The 17,379-nt window shown below is 41.2% G+C and overlaps 1 protein-coding gene across 2 annotated transcripts in view; it reads right to left on the bottom strand.

The window, feature by feature from the left end:
- Positions 1-1,377: 1,377 nt before the first annotated feature.
- The window catches only part of LOC102445414 (macrophage mannose receptor 1-like), a 67,374-nt gene continuing 51,372 nt past the window's right edge, over positions 1,378-17,379 (bottom strand). Inside the window, exons 23-28 of one of the 2 annotated variants that reach the window (XM_006119500.5) lie at positions 13,843-14,008; positions 9,906-10,055; positions 8,736-8,852; positions 7,110-7,277; positions 3,207-3,248; positions 1,378-2,446 (exon numbers count right to left, since the gene is read on the bottom strand). In XM_006119500.5, the coding sequence (XP_006119562.3) occupies positions 2,220-2,446; positions 3,207-3,248; positions 7,110-7,277; positions 8,736-8,852; positions 9,906-10,055; positions 13,843-14,008 (870 nt within the window). In that variant the 3' untranslated portion in view covers positions 1,378-2,219. Of the gene's footprint in view, positions 2,447-3,206; positions 3,249-7,109; positions 7,278-8,735; positions 8,853-9,905; positions 10,056-13,842; positions 14,009-17,379 lie in introns of those variants that run through there. The other variant, XM_089776722.1, reaches the window with a different exon arrangement.

Genomic DNA, 17,379 nt, shown 5'->3' with positions numbered 1-17,379 from the left:
AGCACTGATTTCAGACAGTAGGAAGTCAGTGTTCTTGCAGAAATTCAAGCAGCCAGTGTAGAGAGCTGGCAAGTTTTTCCGCAAAAGCAATTGCTTTTGCAGAAAAACTTGCCAGTCTAGACACAGCCAATGGGTACGTCTACATAGCAGGGCTAAACTCAAAATAAGCTACGCAACTTGAGCTATGCTAATTGCATAACGTAAGTTGAAATAGCTTATTTTGACTTTTGGTGCTGTCTACACAGCAGTTATTTTGAAATAGAGCACTCCTCCCCTGACTTCCCTTACTCCTCATATAATGAGGATTACAGGAGTTAGAGTAAAAAGCCCATGATTTCTGCTGTGTATACATAGCCTAAATTGTACAGAGTTGTTTCGCCTTATGAACTTTATGACTTGAACTACAAATTTTGGTTTTCTATTGTTTGTTAGAAACCATTTTTATCATTATTGGTTTTTAAGGGAAACAGATGGTCTGTATTTCTAGTTCCCATTTTGACCAGTCTTGTCAGCATCCCTCTGTATTATAAATTTACAGAAGATCTTAAAATTGCTGCTTCCTCTTTCTCTATTTCTTGTGCAAGTTACTGTTGCTTCATTTTTAAACTATTTAGGTCTTTGTGACTACCTTTGTCTTTGTTTTGTTCATGTATCTGGTTCAAAACTCTGTGAAATAAGCCAACTTTAAACAAGAGGAAGGGGATTTAAACCCTGGCGACATGATGATTTAGCCTTTGACTTTGCTTGCTATAGAAACCCCAGATTAAAAATCTTGGGGTTCTTTCACCTCAAAAACATAACTACCCAGGTTTTAAATGTAAAAACCAGTCTTTACAATTACTTGGAAGCCTACCTCTATGTCACCCAGATATGGCCCCCACAAAAGAATATAAAAAACACTTTTTCACAGGGGGTCCTTAAAGAGATTGAAACTCCCTCCTCAGCCACCCAAAAAATAAAAGACCCTAATTAAATTGTAAATAGTTGGAAAAAAGCCAAATAATAAAGGTGTATGATATACCATATTTTAAAAGTAGCCAGACATTGGGTTAAAGGGTTTGCAGAGCTGTGGCTCTGCTTTGAGGAGGGTTCAGTTTTGCAGGTTTTTTTCCTCAGAAACTTGATGCTCTGGCTCTCCCCCTGTTCCTTGGAGAAAGGTCTTTCTGCAATCTGGCACAGATGTCCTAAAATTTACAGAAAGGCAAAGCAGTGCAGTATGGCTGTCAGGTGGAGTGCTACCAAGAAATGTTGGTATGTTGTACTGGTCCATAGCAACTCAATTCAAGCATTGTTACAATTTCCAAAGAAAGTCATTGAGAGCACCATAATGAAACATTCAACCCAAGTAAAACTGAAATAAAAATGGACACAGGCAGCTTTATTTTTGAATCTGCACTATTGTTTATTTTTCTTTTTTAGATGGGTATATTTTGGACATATTTTATTCTTCCATCTCACAAGTAAATGTTTCTCTTCATCAGCATCTCTGCATGCTAACCTCATCATTACTTATCTAAGTAACAGATTCTTTTGTCTGCATATTTTATGTTAAGTTGAAGCTGATAAAAAAATTGCATTAATAGAATATTATAAAAATGCAAGCCAGTAGCAAAATAAACAGCCTTATTTAATTTACAGACACAAAGTATAAGTATGAACGAGAGAAAACCATTGACATTTGACTTTCATCTATTCCTATATTGTGAGAAAAAAATTAATACACACTTGATAATTTGATAAGAGTGTAATCCTGAACTAATAGAATGTGCAAAACATTTTGTGTAAAATAAGATTTTTTTGTTTCTATCTATAAAATCTTGACTGAAATAATACTACAGTTTTTTAAAATGTTGAACTGATATATAGTCTAAATAGCTGGCTTTCTAGAGTGAACACATAGTGTCTTCACATTCTCTATGGGTAATGGCAATACAAGACTAAAAATCAAAGATGCCTCTTTCACACTGCTGTGTGTTTCATTTTAGTTTTCTTCAGTGATCTACTTGCCATACTCGACAGTTAGCCACACTATATATGTGCAAATGTTTTCCCCCCGTGAAATTGTTTTAGGACTTTTTCCAAGAGTGCAAAAACAATAATTGTGTCTGCTAGTAGGTGTACAAAAATAGTCAGAGCATAGAACAGCGTATATACTAAAGAATGCTAATTTGCTTAAGATTTCATTTGCTCCAGTTACATAATTCAGTGATTTTATCACACTATATGACAGTCTGTTCATTTTGCTCTTTCTTATCCATAGATTCCTTTGCATCCCTCACTCTACTTACAGTATCTCTATTTTCTAATAGCACGTTACTGATGCTGGCATCTGTTTGTAATTTATTTTGTCTTTTTTTCCTGAATAAGAAACAGGCTGTGAGGCCCACTCCTGCTAGGATAAGGACCAGAATAATTAGAATCCAAGTTGTGCTGTGGGCAGATGCTTCTGAAAATAAATGCAAAATAACTATTAGAGAGACAATTGTTATGATAGACATTAGGCAGTATTCCTTTTGAAATACCCTCAACCATCCTATGACTCCTGTGCACTCTTCAGGCGGCAAAACAAAGCCAGAAATCTAGCTCAGCCAGTCTACTGATGAGTTCCCCAGACAAGAATTTCCTCAGCCTAGCATACTGACTCTATGTTAATCCCCTCCTGGTCCTGAGAATGGAGATACAGAGGAAACAATAAGGGTGCCAATACACCTCAGATATACTGAGATATCACAACAGCACCATGGGGTCACCATGTGATTTACACCTGTGAGGCCTCCGCGTAGGGGTGTATGGAAAGGGAATATAGCACTCTCCTTTGTCCCCAGTCTGTGCCACAGTCCTTATAGGAGTTTGTACTTAAAGGTAATCTGGGGTCATTTTGCCCTGGGCTGGCCCAGGATTAGGGGAGTGGAAAGGCAGCATTTTATACCTGAGTATATTTTCAGTTTGCAAAGGTAGTTTGACAGTAAAGAAGTGACACCACACAAAGGAGAACATGATGAAAGAACAGTCCTACCCGCTAATGTTATTCATAACTGACTCCATCTATGGAGGGAGAATTCTGCCCCTAAGCTTCAACAAGATATGTGAATATTTTAATACACTGAAATGCATTTGATACTAATTATGCCAGAAAATACAATAAAGAATAGTTATTAATTTCAGAGGATACATCTTTGAAGTTATTTATGAGAAAATAGTCCTACCTTTCTTAATGATCAGATTATCACTTGGTTCAGTGTCAATCACTTGCATAAAACAAAACAAAAAAAATCCGCATTTAGTCAAAATTTGCAAACATCTACATTTTACTGTTATGTATGATTAAAGCACACTCTATATAAACAATTGCTGTTTTAGTCATACTGTTTCATACATTTATTGTAGATGCATTTGCTAAATGAAACTAACAAAGATGAAGATTATGATAGCACCTATGATAAAGTGTGTAACTACTTTCTGAATGGTATCCTTCCTGCCTTATCCATCCACTGACTTTGATCTTTATCTACTCAGGTTTAACACCCTTTCTCCTGATACTTTATGCAGAGAGGTAGGGGGGTGGGCCACATAATATCTCCTCCCCCCTTCTCTTCTCCTATTTATTTCGAGTTTCCTTATCCTCTAATCATAACTCCGGTCATCTGAAGAAGTGGGCTGTGCCCACGAAACCTCATGATACCAGCTACATGTTTTGTTAGTCTATAAAGTGCTACCAGACCATTTGCTTACACTTTATCATGACGTTCATTATAGCAGAACCCAAACACTTTAGTAATAAAGGTCTCTTGATTAATGATCAAATAACATCAACCTGCTTCTTGATTAATAATCAAATAACATCCAAGCTCAGTGAGACCCTGCTTCATGAAGGTACTTAAGCATGTGAATAGTTGCACTGACTTGAATGGCATTACTCATGGGCTCAGAGTTGAACATGTGCCTAATGATCTTGTTTTTATGAATACAGATATTTACACAGATAATAACTCATCTGATGAAGTTTTATGAATACAGATATTTGCACAGATAATAACTCATCTGATGAAGTTTTAGTCTCTAAGGGTATGTCTACACTACCACCCTAGTTCGAACTAGGGTGGTTAATGTAGGCAACCGGAGTTGCAAATGAAGCCCGGGATTTGAATTTCCCGGGCTTCATTTGCATGTTGCTGGGCGCCGCCATTTTTAAATGTCCGCTAGTTCGGACTCCGTGCTCGCGGCTACACGCGGCACGAACTAGGTAGTTCGGATTAGGCTTCCTATTCCGAACTACTGTTACACCTCGTTCCACAAGGAGTAACGGTAGTTCAGAATAGGAAGCCTACTCCGAACTACCTAGTTCGTGCCGCATGTAGCCGCGGGCACAGAGTCTGAACTAGCGGACATTTAAAAATGGCGGCGCCCGGCAACATGCAAATGAAGCCCGGGAAATTCAAATCCCGGGCTTCATTTGCAACTCTGGTTGCCTACATTAACCACCCTAGTTCGAACTAGGGTGTTAGTATAGACATACCCTCACATGCTACAGGACTGCTTGGTATATCACTGCAATAGTTATTCTTCCAGAAAGTGTTGGGAATTACTAAAACCATGTGTTTTGTTTTAGCTCATTTAATGCTAATTCACAAAGAATGGCTGGAGTCTTCCTTCCTCCTCCACTGCCTGGGATCACCATTGCGACCACTTTCCCTGTCGTACCTCTCAAGTAGTGCAAAGATACCAGATCCGGCCACAGCTTCCTCGTTGAGAATTCTTTCTATGGCAGGGCTCTTTTGATGGAAAGCCTCCAGAGCTGGCTCCTATCCCAACTGCCCACTCAGCCCTGCCCTAACTGGTGGCCCTAAATGTTTTACTCTTACCTAGCATGTTCAAATCATGAAAAAATGCCCTGTAATATACACAGACTATTCAAGATATGCAGTATTAGGTTTTAGTTTAACATGTGTCAGCATTTGTCGCTCATGAATTTTGCATCTGCAGGGCTCATTTCTCAATCACTCCATTGTCTAATATGCAATTTCCCTGTGCTGTATAATGAGGGTGCTATTTACAAGGCTTTTAAAATTACCACCACTCCCCAATACTTAAATGGCAACTGAATGATTTTGAATTCAAGTGAAGATTTTGAATAAGGGCAGTGGGATTTCACTGCTATTAAAAGGCAGATTGTCTCTTTCAGACACAGTCCAGAAGAGGACCAGAACAGCCCTAATTGGAGCACCCCAAAACATTAGCTGGAGGGAGACGCAGAGCCTGCCAGTGCAGACAGGAGAGCAGAAGGAATGTGCCAACTATACCATCATGTGACCATAGCCATGCTCTCTTTCTGTCTTAGTTATGACTGGGCTCCATTTCAGGAAACAAAAGGATGGGAAGGCTTCTTGCTTGTTCACCCAACATTGTGTTTCCCTCGTAGGAGCTAGAGACAATCAGTCCCACAAGCACTAACAAAGTGTCAACAGTGACTGAGTATTTCCAATGAACTTGGCAACAAAAAATATGTTTTTTATGTTTGAGCTCGTGGTATAAGATACAGCTCAAATGCCTCAAATCAGACACACACAAATCTGGAAGGCCCTGATGGTACCACTTGCATGAAAAGCTGCTGTCTGACACAACTGTACCCTTATAGAAAAAAGAGATTAATAATAGTAGGAATTATTCCAATCTGTGTGGGTTGCAAAATTGGATGGGAAATCAAGCCTTTATATCCTATTTGAACTGAGTCAGGAATACCACAAGAGTAGCACAGCTCATGATTTTTTGAAATATCTGCTTCCTGACAAAGGCAGCTGGTGCTGAGTTGCACAGAAATAAGATAAATGCTAACCAAACTCCTTTTTCTAACTTTTGAAAGATTTCTCTTTGAGTTCTGCATGAAGATCCAATTTAGTTATTGCTTAACTGGAATTGCCCTTCCTCTCTACCACAGGAATACAGTACACCATGTACCTTCACATGGCAAAAGGAAGAAATGAGAATTCTTTAAAAGCACTTCTTGTTCTCCAAAGATTAAAATAAAATAAAATAAATAAATAAGTCTGGAAAAGGAAAGGAAAGGAAAAAAAACCCCACGGAAATATTTAAAGAATTTCCAAATTCAGTAACATCCTGAATTATTACTTGAACATTCTTTTGTTTGTGCTCACAGAGTGCAACTATGCAGGAAAGTACAAATCTGTATGCAATACAAAATCTATAGCAGTAGGTAGAAGGAAAACCTGGAAGGAAAACCAGTGAAGTTACATACTGTTAGGCTACGTCTACACTGCAGGTTATTTTCCTTTTGTACAAGAGCGTCCATGGCAGTGTGGACACTCTCTTGCGCAAGAAAGCTCTGATGGCCATTTTAGCCATAGGGCTTTCTTGAACAAGAAAATCATGTTGCCTGTCTACACTGCCTTCTTGTGGAAGAGCTCTTGTGCAAAAGGGCTTATTCCTCATGGGGAGAGGAATAACTCTTCTGGAAGAAGCTCTGTTTTCTGACGTTATACTGTAAATTTACTTGTGCAAGAACGAGTGTGCAGTGTAGGCACCCGGCAAGTTTTTGCGCAAGAACAGCAGTTCTTGCACAAAAAGCCTGCAGTGGAGATGTAGCCTTAGTTATCGGTAAGCCATCCGAGGCATACATTACATTTGCACAAGAATTGATTGGAGAGGCATATTCTGGTCCATTGAGTTTTGTAAAATTTAGGATTCTTTAAAAGTCTCATATACATTTTGTTACTTGCTCTTTCTTAAGTTTTGTTTTCCCTCCCAGTTAATACCTCACCCTAGCATGTTAGATTTCAATGGTATTATTTGCTTTAAGTATGGCCAGAGTCACATAGCATGTGCTGTGGCTTTTGATATTTCAGTGTGAAATGCAGAAAAACTGGCTGTCGGTTATATTTACGGATTATATTCTGAATGGGGACTTTAATCTGTGGTGTTTACCATATGTGAATGTTCAGACATTTTTGGCTATATGTTGTAACAAGGAGCATTCTGGACACATTGTATTGCACATAGCACAAAGCGTGTGTGTTTTGTAGTATAGATACTATGGAATTACTACTAAAATAAAACCATCAATATCAAATTGTGTAACTAAACATATGACTTACTTTTTGGTTTCTTGCAAATGGACCCCTTTTGGTAAGAGCAGAGAATGGTATTCCAGTACCCAGATGATGCAGCCATTTCCACACAATACTCAAAAAGCTTACTCGAAGGCTCTTCTTTTTGCCAATTGACAAAATCTACTGCACTTTTGTCTAGCCATAACCATCGCCCTAATAACAAAATGATTTAATAGGGTAGAAATAACTCACTATGGATGATCTGATTAATATGTGTCAGTCTTAATTTATATTAAATTTTCTTAACTCCTTAAATCTCCTTATTTCATGATTTTTACAAACAGATTTTTACTTCCCTTTATTCTTTTCCCAAGGAAATGTTGTCTTTAGCTTTGCAAATTATGATTCTTCACAATGGAGAATTACACTTCCCTACTTTTCCATGATATATGCCCATATTTCTCAGTATACGGGGGACAAAAATTTCAAACTTGGATATTAGGCATCCAAATCCATAAAGATGGGATATATTTATTTAAGCACCTAACATCATATGAAGGCAGTTATCACTGAAAAAGCATGATTATTTTGCTGAAATATAGACTTACACACTTTAGGAACCTTGCTTTGAAAATTTTGATCATAGTTTTGAAAGGATATTATAGATACTGAAAATATTGGGAGACGGAAGGAGAAGAAAACCTTCTGGTTGACATTAGATTGAGGCTAGTTTGGTCCCTTCCATTTCAACATTCTCTTTATTTGTTCTCCAAAAACCCTATTTTCCTGCTAACCACAAGTCTACTGATTAACTATTCAGTAGCTGTGGAAACAAGACATTCTCTAGCCAGGTTCTCATTGCATTCTAAATGTAGGTACAAGTTAGAACTGCAAAGAAAGAATCTTTGGGGCCAAATTTGGCCCTGGCTTTGTACCTTATGCACCATGCAAGTGAAGTGTAAAAGGACTGTAAAGTAGCTGCAAGAAGTTAGGGTGACTCGCCCTGGCACAAGTGCTGTGTAGGGCTAATTCAAGATGTGATATGCTGCTGTCAGCTGGCCGCGTGCTCCGCGGCTTTGCTCTGCTTTGCTCCCCGTCCCCCAGTCTCCTCTTGCAGGCCAGCAGTAGTGATGAGATAGGAAGAGGATATTCAAAGAGACAGGAGAGGGCATGCCATACAGCTCTTGGTGCTGTGTGAATTCTGGACTGTAGTGCAGTTCATAATATCTGTGGGAGACTTCTATGGGCAGCTCAAATTTAGGCCAGGGTCATTTTGGCCCCCAGGAAAGCCAAGAATATGGGCAACAGAAAGGCAGTTTTGTCTGTTCTTCCTAGGATCTACACCTATTGTGTTATGATCCTCATGAGATGTAAGAAAATCTGACCTGTTAAGCTTCTCTCTTTTACAATTTCTCTCCTTGTACACAATTTCTCTCTTTTACAATAGTTCATGGGACTTACTTTTGCAAGATGAAATCAATGCCTCCAAGTGAGATTTTCATATTCAGATCACATAACCCTCTAATGCATTTTTATAGCTGCTTAGTACTCTTTTTAGGTGAATTTCTATTTTCTATGCACCACAGCCAGATGTAATGATATATTTTAATCAGCTTTCAGTCTATTTAATGCAGAATATGTATGATTAAATAGAAAATCTGAAATAATTACCATCAACATTTCTGTACATTCCTGTCCAAAACCCACTTATCTTTCCTTGATGTGGCTCAATAGTGTCTGCTAGAAATTTAGATTCATCTAAATCTTCTATTGAAACCAAAGTAGCACCTGCAACACATGAGAAAACAAATAAGCTGTATCCTGCCATAGAAACCAGTCACAGGTTATGGCTTCTGATGCAATACAAGGTTGTGTAATAAAAGCCCAGGCAGGTGGGTAGGTTAATAAGGTGTAAGTGAGTGTATAAATAAAGACTGCAAGGGGTGCAGGGAAAGTGTGGGTCCTAATTGATGAAATCTGCAATAAAGAAATGTGGATTTCACCACAAACATAATTTGAAAACTTTAAGTTACATCACACAAACAGAGCATTCTTTTGAGACTATTGGAGAAATGCATTTTTATGGACAATATACACTGACAGCTGTCCACTTTTTTGGGGTAAAGAAGGCCCTGATAAAGGGCTCATTCCCCTGGACTGGGGTAACTTCTCTCTCCTCTCTCCACAAATGAGTCTGCAGTTCTGGGCATTGGGGAAGCTTTGTGCAGCTGATTCTACCACCCCTTAAAGCAACACTGGAATGGAGTGATATGGGGGATGAGGAGCTGCTCTTGGATTGGTAGTGGGTGAGTGGGGAAGGAACAAGCCAAAAGCAACAGCATCACGAGAAGGGAAGGAGATAGTTGCTTCTTACTTTCCCTCTCTAGGTTACTGGTGAATCCCATTATGATGAATTTTGCAGCTTTCTGGCAATGGGTGCAACCCCCTTTTGGACTATGCCCTAGCTGCTGACACATACTATGATATAACCTCAGTTTGGACATAGTTGTGCATGATCCTGTTTCTAAATTTATAAAGACACTGTCCAATGGTTTTGGCCAAAAATTGGGGATTGAATGTATTATTTTTTTAAATGAATGACATCATTATAGAAAAAAAAAACCTAAAAGAGCTATAAGTGACAAGGGAAACTGAGCAGCTTAGGTGAGCGAAATGCAAAACCAAGCAAACAGCATTAATAGTGAAAAATAAATTAAATGTTACAATTCTTTGTTTTGACACACAAAACTTTTGCTATGTCAGGAGTACAATTAAGGATTTTAAAATGCGAATCTTACATGAACATTAAAGTCTGACCGCTTAATACAGGAGTACACTCACCTAATCGAATGCATTCAGTAGCAGATTCACCCCAGCTGGTACCGTGGGCATTAAAAAAGTAACAATGGCCACGAAAAGGAATCCAAGATACCTGGTTTCTTGATTTAGGACATTTTCCAGGGAGTTGTGGAGGTTCAGTAGGAGCTATGACTGTTAGGGAACAGTTAAAAACTGAAGTCATTGGGAATTTTGCTATTGACTTTAATAACTTAAAACAAATACAGTTCTTAAAAGTTACTTTAAAATGCTGTTAAGCATGTTATTGTAAGTAACCACTACTAGCTCAATAAGGATACCTAACATCAAAAGCTCATGGCAGGAGGCAAAAAGGGCAATTGCCCCAGGGCCTAGCGATTCAAAAGGCAGCCTGTAGGCTACTGATGCCCTTCCAGGAGCATGGAACCAGCACCACTAGCCACAGGTGCAACTGCAGATACTTAGGGCACAGCTGACTCTGATAAAAAGGAAGCTGCAGAGCATGCTGGGGGAGTCTGCTGTATGGAGCCAGAGGCAAGAGGCTGGCTTCCAAGAGTGCTGCACAGCTAGCACCAGGAATGGCCTAGCAAAGCCTGGAAGGCTCAAAGTACTCGGGATGGAAGCCGAAGGTGCTGGGGCTGCAGGGAAGTGTCCCAGGGAAGCGGGAGATGGTAGAGTTGGAGGAGAGGCAGTGAGGTGCTGCTGCTAAAAAGATCCTGAGTCAGGGCCCAGAATAGTGGGTGGGCCTGACCCCTCCTCTCAAGCCTGAGCAAATTTTCAAGTGATGAAAGTGCCCAGGATAGACTTCAGTTTGCCTCTGGTGTAAGAGACCAGACTGAGGACTGCTGTGGGCCCCTGAGACAAGTGAAAAGACAGGAGGGCTCTGTAGGAGGTATAGATTAATTGAATCAGATTGATTAATTGAATTATTCAAAATGGAATAATTTTCTAAAGTAAAAATTACAAGCAGGACATTTCTAGCCAGTTCCAATTATTGCATTGCATGGGACAATCTTACACTGGTGAAATATTAGTGTTGCAGCCTCTTGTTATGCAGCATTTTCTGCAATTAATCAAGTCACACCAATAATCAGTAACACAAATCAACTGCTTCTATGATCTGGTGCAGAAGCCTGGGGAGAAGGACTGGATGGAGTACAGCACAATCTGGCTATGCTCACAGTATTAGCAGCTTGCAAAGGCTACAGCTAACTACAAGATGTAAAATCAGAACTACTAAAACTCCAGGGCTGTGTCTAGACTGGCCAGTTTTTCCGCAATATCAGCTGCTTTTGCAGAAAAACTTGCCAGCTGTCTACACTGGCCGCTTGACTTTCCGCATTAACACTGACGATCATGCCAGTCTAGACGTAGCCCAGGTGAGTGATATATGTGCTTCTATCATATGGCCCACAAAGGGACAAGAAGCAGAAGTGAAAACTTCAATAGTATTTTCGGATTAAATCTAAAATTTAAATTAAACTTTTGGGATGCAAACTCATATGAGCTTGCATAAGCTTATTTTGACTCAGGTCAGCCAAAAATGTTCTACTTACTTTTAAGCTTCCTGTCACTATAGCTAACAGTAATTCCCCTGGGCTATGTCTAGACTGGCATGATTTTCCACAAATGCTTTTAACGGAAAAGTTTTTCCGTTAAAAGCATTTGTGGAAAAAAGCACTTTTTGCGGAAAAGCGTCCGTGCCAATCTAGATGAGCTTTTGCGCAAGAAAGCCCCAATCGCCATTTTCGCGATCAGGGCTTTTTTGCGCAAAATAATACCACGTTGTCTACACTGGCCCTCTTGCACAAAAGCATTTGAGCAAGAGGGCTTTTGCCCGAATGGGAGCAGCATAGTATTTCCTCAAGAACACTGACAATCTTACATGAGATCGTCCGTGTTCTTGTGCAAATTTAAGCGGACAGTGCAGACAGCTGGCAAGTTGCGGAAAAACTTGCCAGTCTAGATGCAGCCCAGCTGTAGCACAAAGGGTCAGATTTTCTGAAGCAGAAGAGGCTGCATTCTCTCCCAGATGATGGCTGGATATGTTTTAGTCATTGGCTGTGATAGGTTTGATATTTCAACTTGTCCACCAGTGATTTTTTTTTTTGCCTCCTATAGCATATTAGCCAACAGTTAGGCTGTGTCTACATTGGTGCCATCTTGTGCAAAAGCCTAAACTTGCTGCATGTCTACACTGGCTGTGAGTTCTTGCGCAAGTACACTGACGTTCTAATGTATGAAATCAGTGCTTCTTGCGCAAGAACTCTGATGCTCCCGCTCAGAAATAAGTCCTCTTGTGCAACTGTTCCTGCGCAAGAGGCCAGTGTAGACACACAACATGAATTTCTTGAGCAAGAAAGCCCTATGGTTAAAATGGCCATCAGAGCTTTCTTGCACAAGAGAGCATCTACACTGGCATAGATGCTTATGTACAAAAGCACATCTCTTGTGCAAACACACATGCCAGTGTAGACACTCTCTTCTGGAAGAGTTTTTGCACAAGAACTCTTCCGCAAAAGAGTTCTTGTGCAAGATCACCCCAGTGTAGATGTAGCCTTTAAGGTATGTCTACACTACAGAGTTTTGTCAGAAAAATGGCTGTTTTTCCAACAAAACGTGAGTTATGTCCACACTGCAAGTGCATTCTCTTGCAAGTAAATTGAAAGAACAGAGGGATTTTTTACAATTCTCATTCTACGAGGAAGAAGCCTTTTTGCGAAAGAACTGTTTCGGAAAAAGTCGTGTATGGATGGAGAAGACGGAGGTTTTTTTGGAAGAAGAGGGAAGAGGAAAAAGCACAGGTGCCCTGGTGGCCATTCTGTCCATCGCAATCACTGCTTACATGCGAGAGAGCGTCCAGGCAGTCTGGACACTCTCTTTCAAAAAAGCAGATTGCTTTTTCAATGCACTTTTCCAGTGTGGATGCTCTCTTTCACAAGAAGTTTTTTCACAAGATCTCTTCCAAAAAAAGCTTCTTGCACAAGAAGCCTGAAGTCGAGGGCTACGTCTAGACTGGCATGATTTTCTGCAAATGCTTTTAACGGAAAAGTTTTCCGTTAAAAGCATTTGCGGAAAAGAGCGTCTAGATTGGCACGGACGCTTTTCCGCAAAAGCACTTTTTGCGGAAAAGCGACCGTGCCAATCTAGACACGGTTTGCGCAAGAAAGCCCCGATTGCCATTTTCACGATCAGGGCTGTTTTGCGCAAAACAATACCGTGTTGTCTACACTGGCCCTCTTGTGCAAAAGCATTTGCGCAAGAGGGTTTTTGCCCAAACGGGAGCAGCATAGCATTTCCACAAGAAGCACTGATTTCAGACAGTAGGAAGTCAGTGTTCTTGTGGAAATTCAAGTGGCCAGTGTAGACAGTTGGTAAGTTTTTCCGCAAAAGCAGCTGCTTTTGCGGAAAAACTTACCAGTCTAGATGCAGCCTAGATGTAACCTATGTCATTGTTTCCATAGCTAACTAGAGTAACCATCTATAACAATCCAGGCTACTTTCCAATTGTTGCAGTGTAGTGGCCTTATTGGCCAGAGCACCGGCATTTGTGATACTGTATACAAATTGGTTGTTTTCCATTGGACTTTATTGATCAGTGCCAACTCCCCTAAATTCCTATGTATCCATTCAACTGGATAAAGAGACTCTATGTTAAGACTTTTAAAGTACTGACACATATTCTAGTAATACACATGTTCAGTTTGGCTTTTGGGGATAACTTTGAAATTGTATATTACTCATTGGTTATCTCCTGAGTCCCTAAAAGAAGCAACCATCTGTAACAATAAGTACTTGTTTGAAAAATGCAATTAATGTAAAATAGAGTTGTGTATTTGATGGGTTCTCTCTCCGTTAATATGTTAAATAGTATATATTGTTGTAAAAACAAATCCAAGCTCTAGTGCAGGCTTTCAAATTCCTGAGCAACAAATTAAAACTGTTACGTTTAATTGATTACCATCAGACTGTTTGCAGACAGAGAAATAATTTTCATCACAGGATGCTGTCTTCCAGGTTCCATCAAGGTCTAGATAGACACAAGCTATTTCCTGTTTTGGTTCCCTTCTAGCCCAGTTAGAATATTTGATTTTCCTGTGATCAGTCCATCTGTAATAGCCATCAGTCTAAAAACCCAAATAACCTGAATTAACAAACAGTAGCTCATAGACACAAACGTGATATTCTGTGTTTACACTCTAGCCTCCTGTTTCAGATCAGGGAATATATATCCCCTTGTGATATATGTAGCACCATTTAGAAGGGAACAAATATGAAATTACTGGGGGAAGAAATAGAACATGCCTAATGCATGCAACCCTTCTGCCAGGGGGAGTCAGCACCAACAAGGACTAGGTTCAGTGTCTAAAGGTTTCTCTTAACTACACAAAGTAGAACTGGATTGAGCACAGTAATCTGGGAAACTAAATACTGCCCAGGGGAACCTCTCAAAGGTAACACTTCCCCACTCCAGGCCTGTGAGTGGGGCGGAGAGGAAAAGGGGCAATGCCCCAGGGACCTAGACAATTTAAAAGGGCTCAAGGGTGCCAGGCCTTGCCACCACCCAGGCTAAGGGAGGGTTCCTGCCCACCCCTCAATCCATGCCGCTCCTGGAAGTGTCCAGCACTGTCCTTGGGTTCCCAGGATGGGGGTGTCTTTGCGGCTCCTACTGGCCTGGACATGCAGCCAATGGAAGGGGGTGGTACCTGTGGGCAACTATATGTGGAGACCCTCTAGCCCCTCACTTAAGAGTTGGTGCCAAAAGGGTGTGCTGGTTATTTTCTGGAATTGCCTGAGGTAAGTTCTGTTCCCTGATCTCATCTTGCACCCCAAGCCTTGCCCTAGCCTAGAGCCTGAACTCAAACTTCTACCCAGAGCCTGTCCTTGCAATTCTTTTGCATCCAAATTCCCTCCCAGGGCCCAACCCCACACCCCTGTTCCACACACAAACTCCTCTCCAGACCCCAATGCTGCACCCTTTCCAGACCCCAAGTCCTTCCCAGAGCCTCACCCCAGACCTTCTTCTGGGGAAAGCTAGTAAGGGTGGAGACGAGAGAGGGGCGGAGAGAGGGGCATCAGAGAAGGGGACTGAGTGGGACCAGAGTCTTGGAGAAAGGGTGGAAGAGGGGCATCAGGGAAGGGGTGTGGCAGGGGCATAGTAAGGGTCTTTGGGGTCATGCAGTGAGACAGTTGGCAACTCTACCGGGGGGTGGGGGGAACTCATGGAAGCCCTGGCCATGCCAGCAGAGTGGACCCAATTGTACAGCTGGCAGCTCACTGGATGCCAGCCAGCACAAGTGCAGCGCTACTTAAATGTCAGGTGGACCAGGTCCACGGAGTGCAGCTTGTTCATGCCAGGATGAGGGAGCATTGACAGTTCTGCCCTAGGGCTTGAAATGGCTGTCTGCAGCCTGCATCACATGCAAACGCTGACTCCATGTACAATAAAATAAAGTTTGTATTAAAAAGGAAAGGAAAGCATTAATTTGGGAGAACACCTCAATTATGATTCAAAAGTACATGACCCTAAACCAACACCCACCTCACTGACTGTTGGGCTGTGTCCTTTAGTCTCTCCCCTGGTGGTGTGAAAGTAGGGCAAACAAATATCCCTTATCCAGTGCTTGATTGTAATGGAAGAGATGCTCAAGCAATTTTTTTACATTCGTAAGAGATGGAGCAAGCCTAGAGATGCTGGGGCCATGAACGGCCAAGCTTTGAGGTGCGGGGCTCAGCCATGGCAAAACCCAACACAAAGTAAGCACTGCTCTTAATGTACCTCTCCCCTGTCCATCTGGGTGCCCCCCCCCCCCCATTCACAGCTGGCAGTCTCTGGATTGCAAAGACCCAGAGTTCTAAGGTGCTTTGGGGACTGGTGGAGGTTTTAAGCAACGTCTTTGCTGCTGCAGTCTCTGTCTGCTGACACTGACCGCTGCTATCTATTACCACTGGCCACCACTGTCTGCCTACCATGGTTGCATCTCTGCTATCAAACTCTGTAACCTATCTTTTAGTGATTTTAGCAGTGAGTGGGGAACCTCACTGATAGTGCAGTTTCTGAGTTGTCTTTTACTACAAGACTGTCTCCACACAGCATCTAAAGTGTAGCCCTTAGATCTGTTCAGCAGTAATGTCAGCTCATGGAATCACCAAGCAGCAAAAAGGGATTGTCATTTGAGTGTAATCAGCTCTGTCTTTAAGTGCTGGAGAGGGGAAGATGAAATGGTATGTGGGTAGAGCTCATATTGCCATCTAGAACACCTGTCCTCAGCAATGTGCATCCTCATTAGTATTTGGGATCCTTACCTCCTGCTTAGCCAATGAGATTTAATTTAGGGTGACTCTCTACATCAGGGCATACTAAGTGCTGCTCTGCTGCCCTTTATTCATACAATATGGATAATAACATTTCACTCCCCGTGCATTTAATACTGAAGTGATTTCCAACCCAAAACTATCCAAAATTGGTCACGTAGGCACAGTATCTGTATCTGTGCAAGCATGGTCTGCTTCATCTAAGTCTTTTCTACTGAGGTCATTCCAAAGCTGCTTAAACATTAAAATACCTTGCTGTCTTTAACGGAAAGGTAGGCCACCTGCGTGTTAATGTGATTCAGCCCGTTATGGAAGAGCAGGTTGCAAGATAAATGACTACGAGACATGATATGACTACCAAAACTGTATATGACTTAGCTAGAGGTCAACCAGCTAGAGACAAAACCTGGAAGGTAGCGCTCACTTCAGGGATCTGGGAAGTTTTGGTTTAGGATGGGGCACTGACAGGAAAAGTGCAGGGTGCTGGCGGTTTCTGCAAAGAAATTACGTTGATTAAGAGCATGAAGGAAATTGAAAGCATGGAAAAGGGAACTAAACAGAATTTAGAAGGATTCCAGGGAAGGATAAAATCAGGAGGAAAAGGTCTAGTCAATACTAGTAAACTCAAGATTTAATTAAGGATACAGAAAGTTTCCATACTTAATATTCCCAAACCCTGTTGTTGAAAAAACTGCTACAGACTGAAAATCAAAGAGAAGAAAAATGTTCCACAAGCACCATGTACCCTCTGCCGATCCACAGTGAACATGTATGTCTTTGCCAGCAGAATTTACACCCACCACAGCTACAATTGCTAGGATAAACAACCATCAAGCAGTGAAATATCGATCAAATATCAGCCTCCTCAGAAACAGAAAATAATTTTCTTCTTCCATTTGCAACAGTTTTCCCTGTACTGTCTGAACACCCTTTCCTAGACTTCCCCTCCAACTGCTGATCAGCTTTCCTTACCCCATCTCCATTGCTCCTTTTCTCCAATCACTACTTGTGTCTCCTACTGTGACCTCCCCACTCCTCTAGGTGCACCTCAGAATACCTTTGAAGGACATTGTCAATGAAGAGTTTCCTACACAAACTGATGCTCAGTTTAAGACCATCAAAGCCCTATAAAGTGGATGAGGTCAAAATTGAATAGAAAGTTCAAGCTCTGTTTGGAGTAGCA

The sequence above is a fragment of the Pelodiscus sinensis genome, chromosome 2 (genome assembly GCF_052426305.1).
Source record: "Pelodiscus sinensis isolate ZL-2025 chromosome 2, ASM5242630v1, whole genome shotgun sequence".
In the NCBI taxonomy this organism is placed as follows: Eukaryota; Metazoa; Chordata; order Testudines; family Trionychidae; genus Pelodiscus; species Pelodiscus sinensis.
The sequence above is the reverse complement of the archived record's forward strand: the minus strand, read 5'-3'. Positions and strand labels throughout refer to the sequence as shown.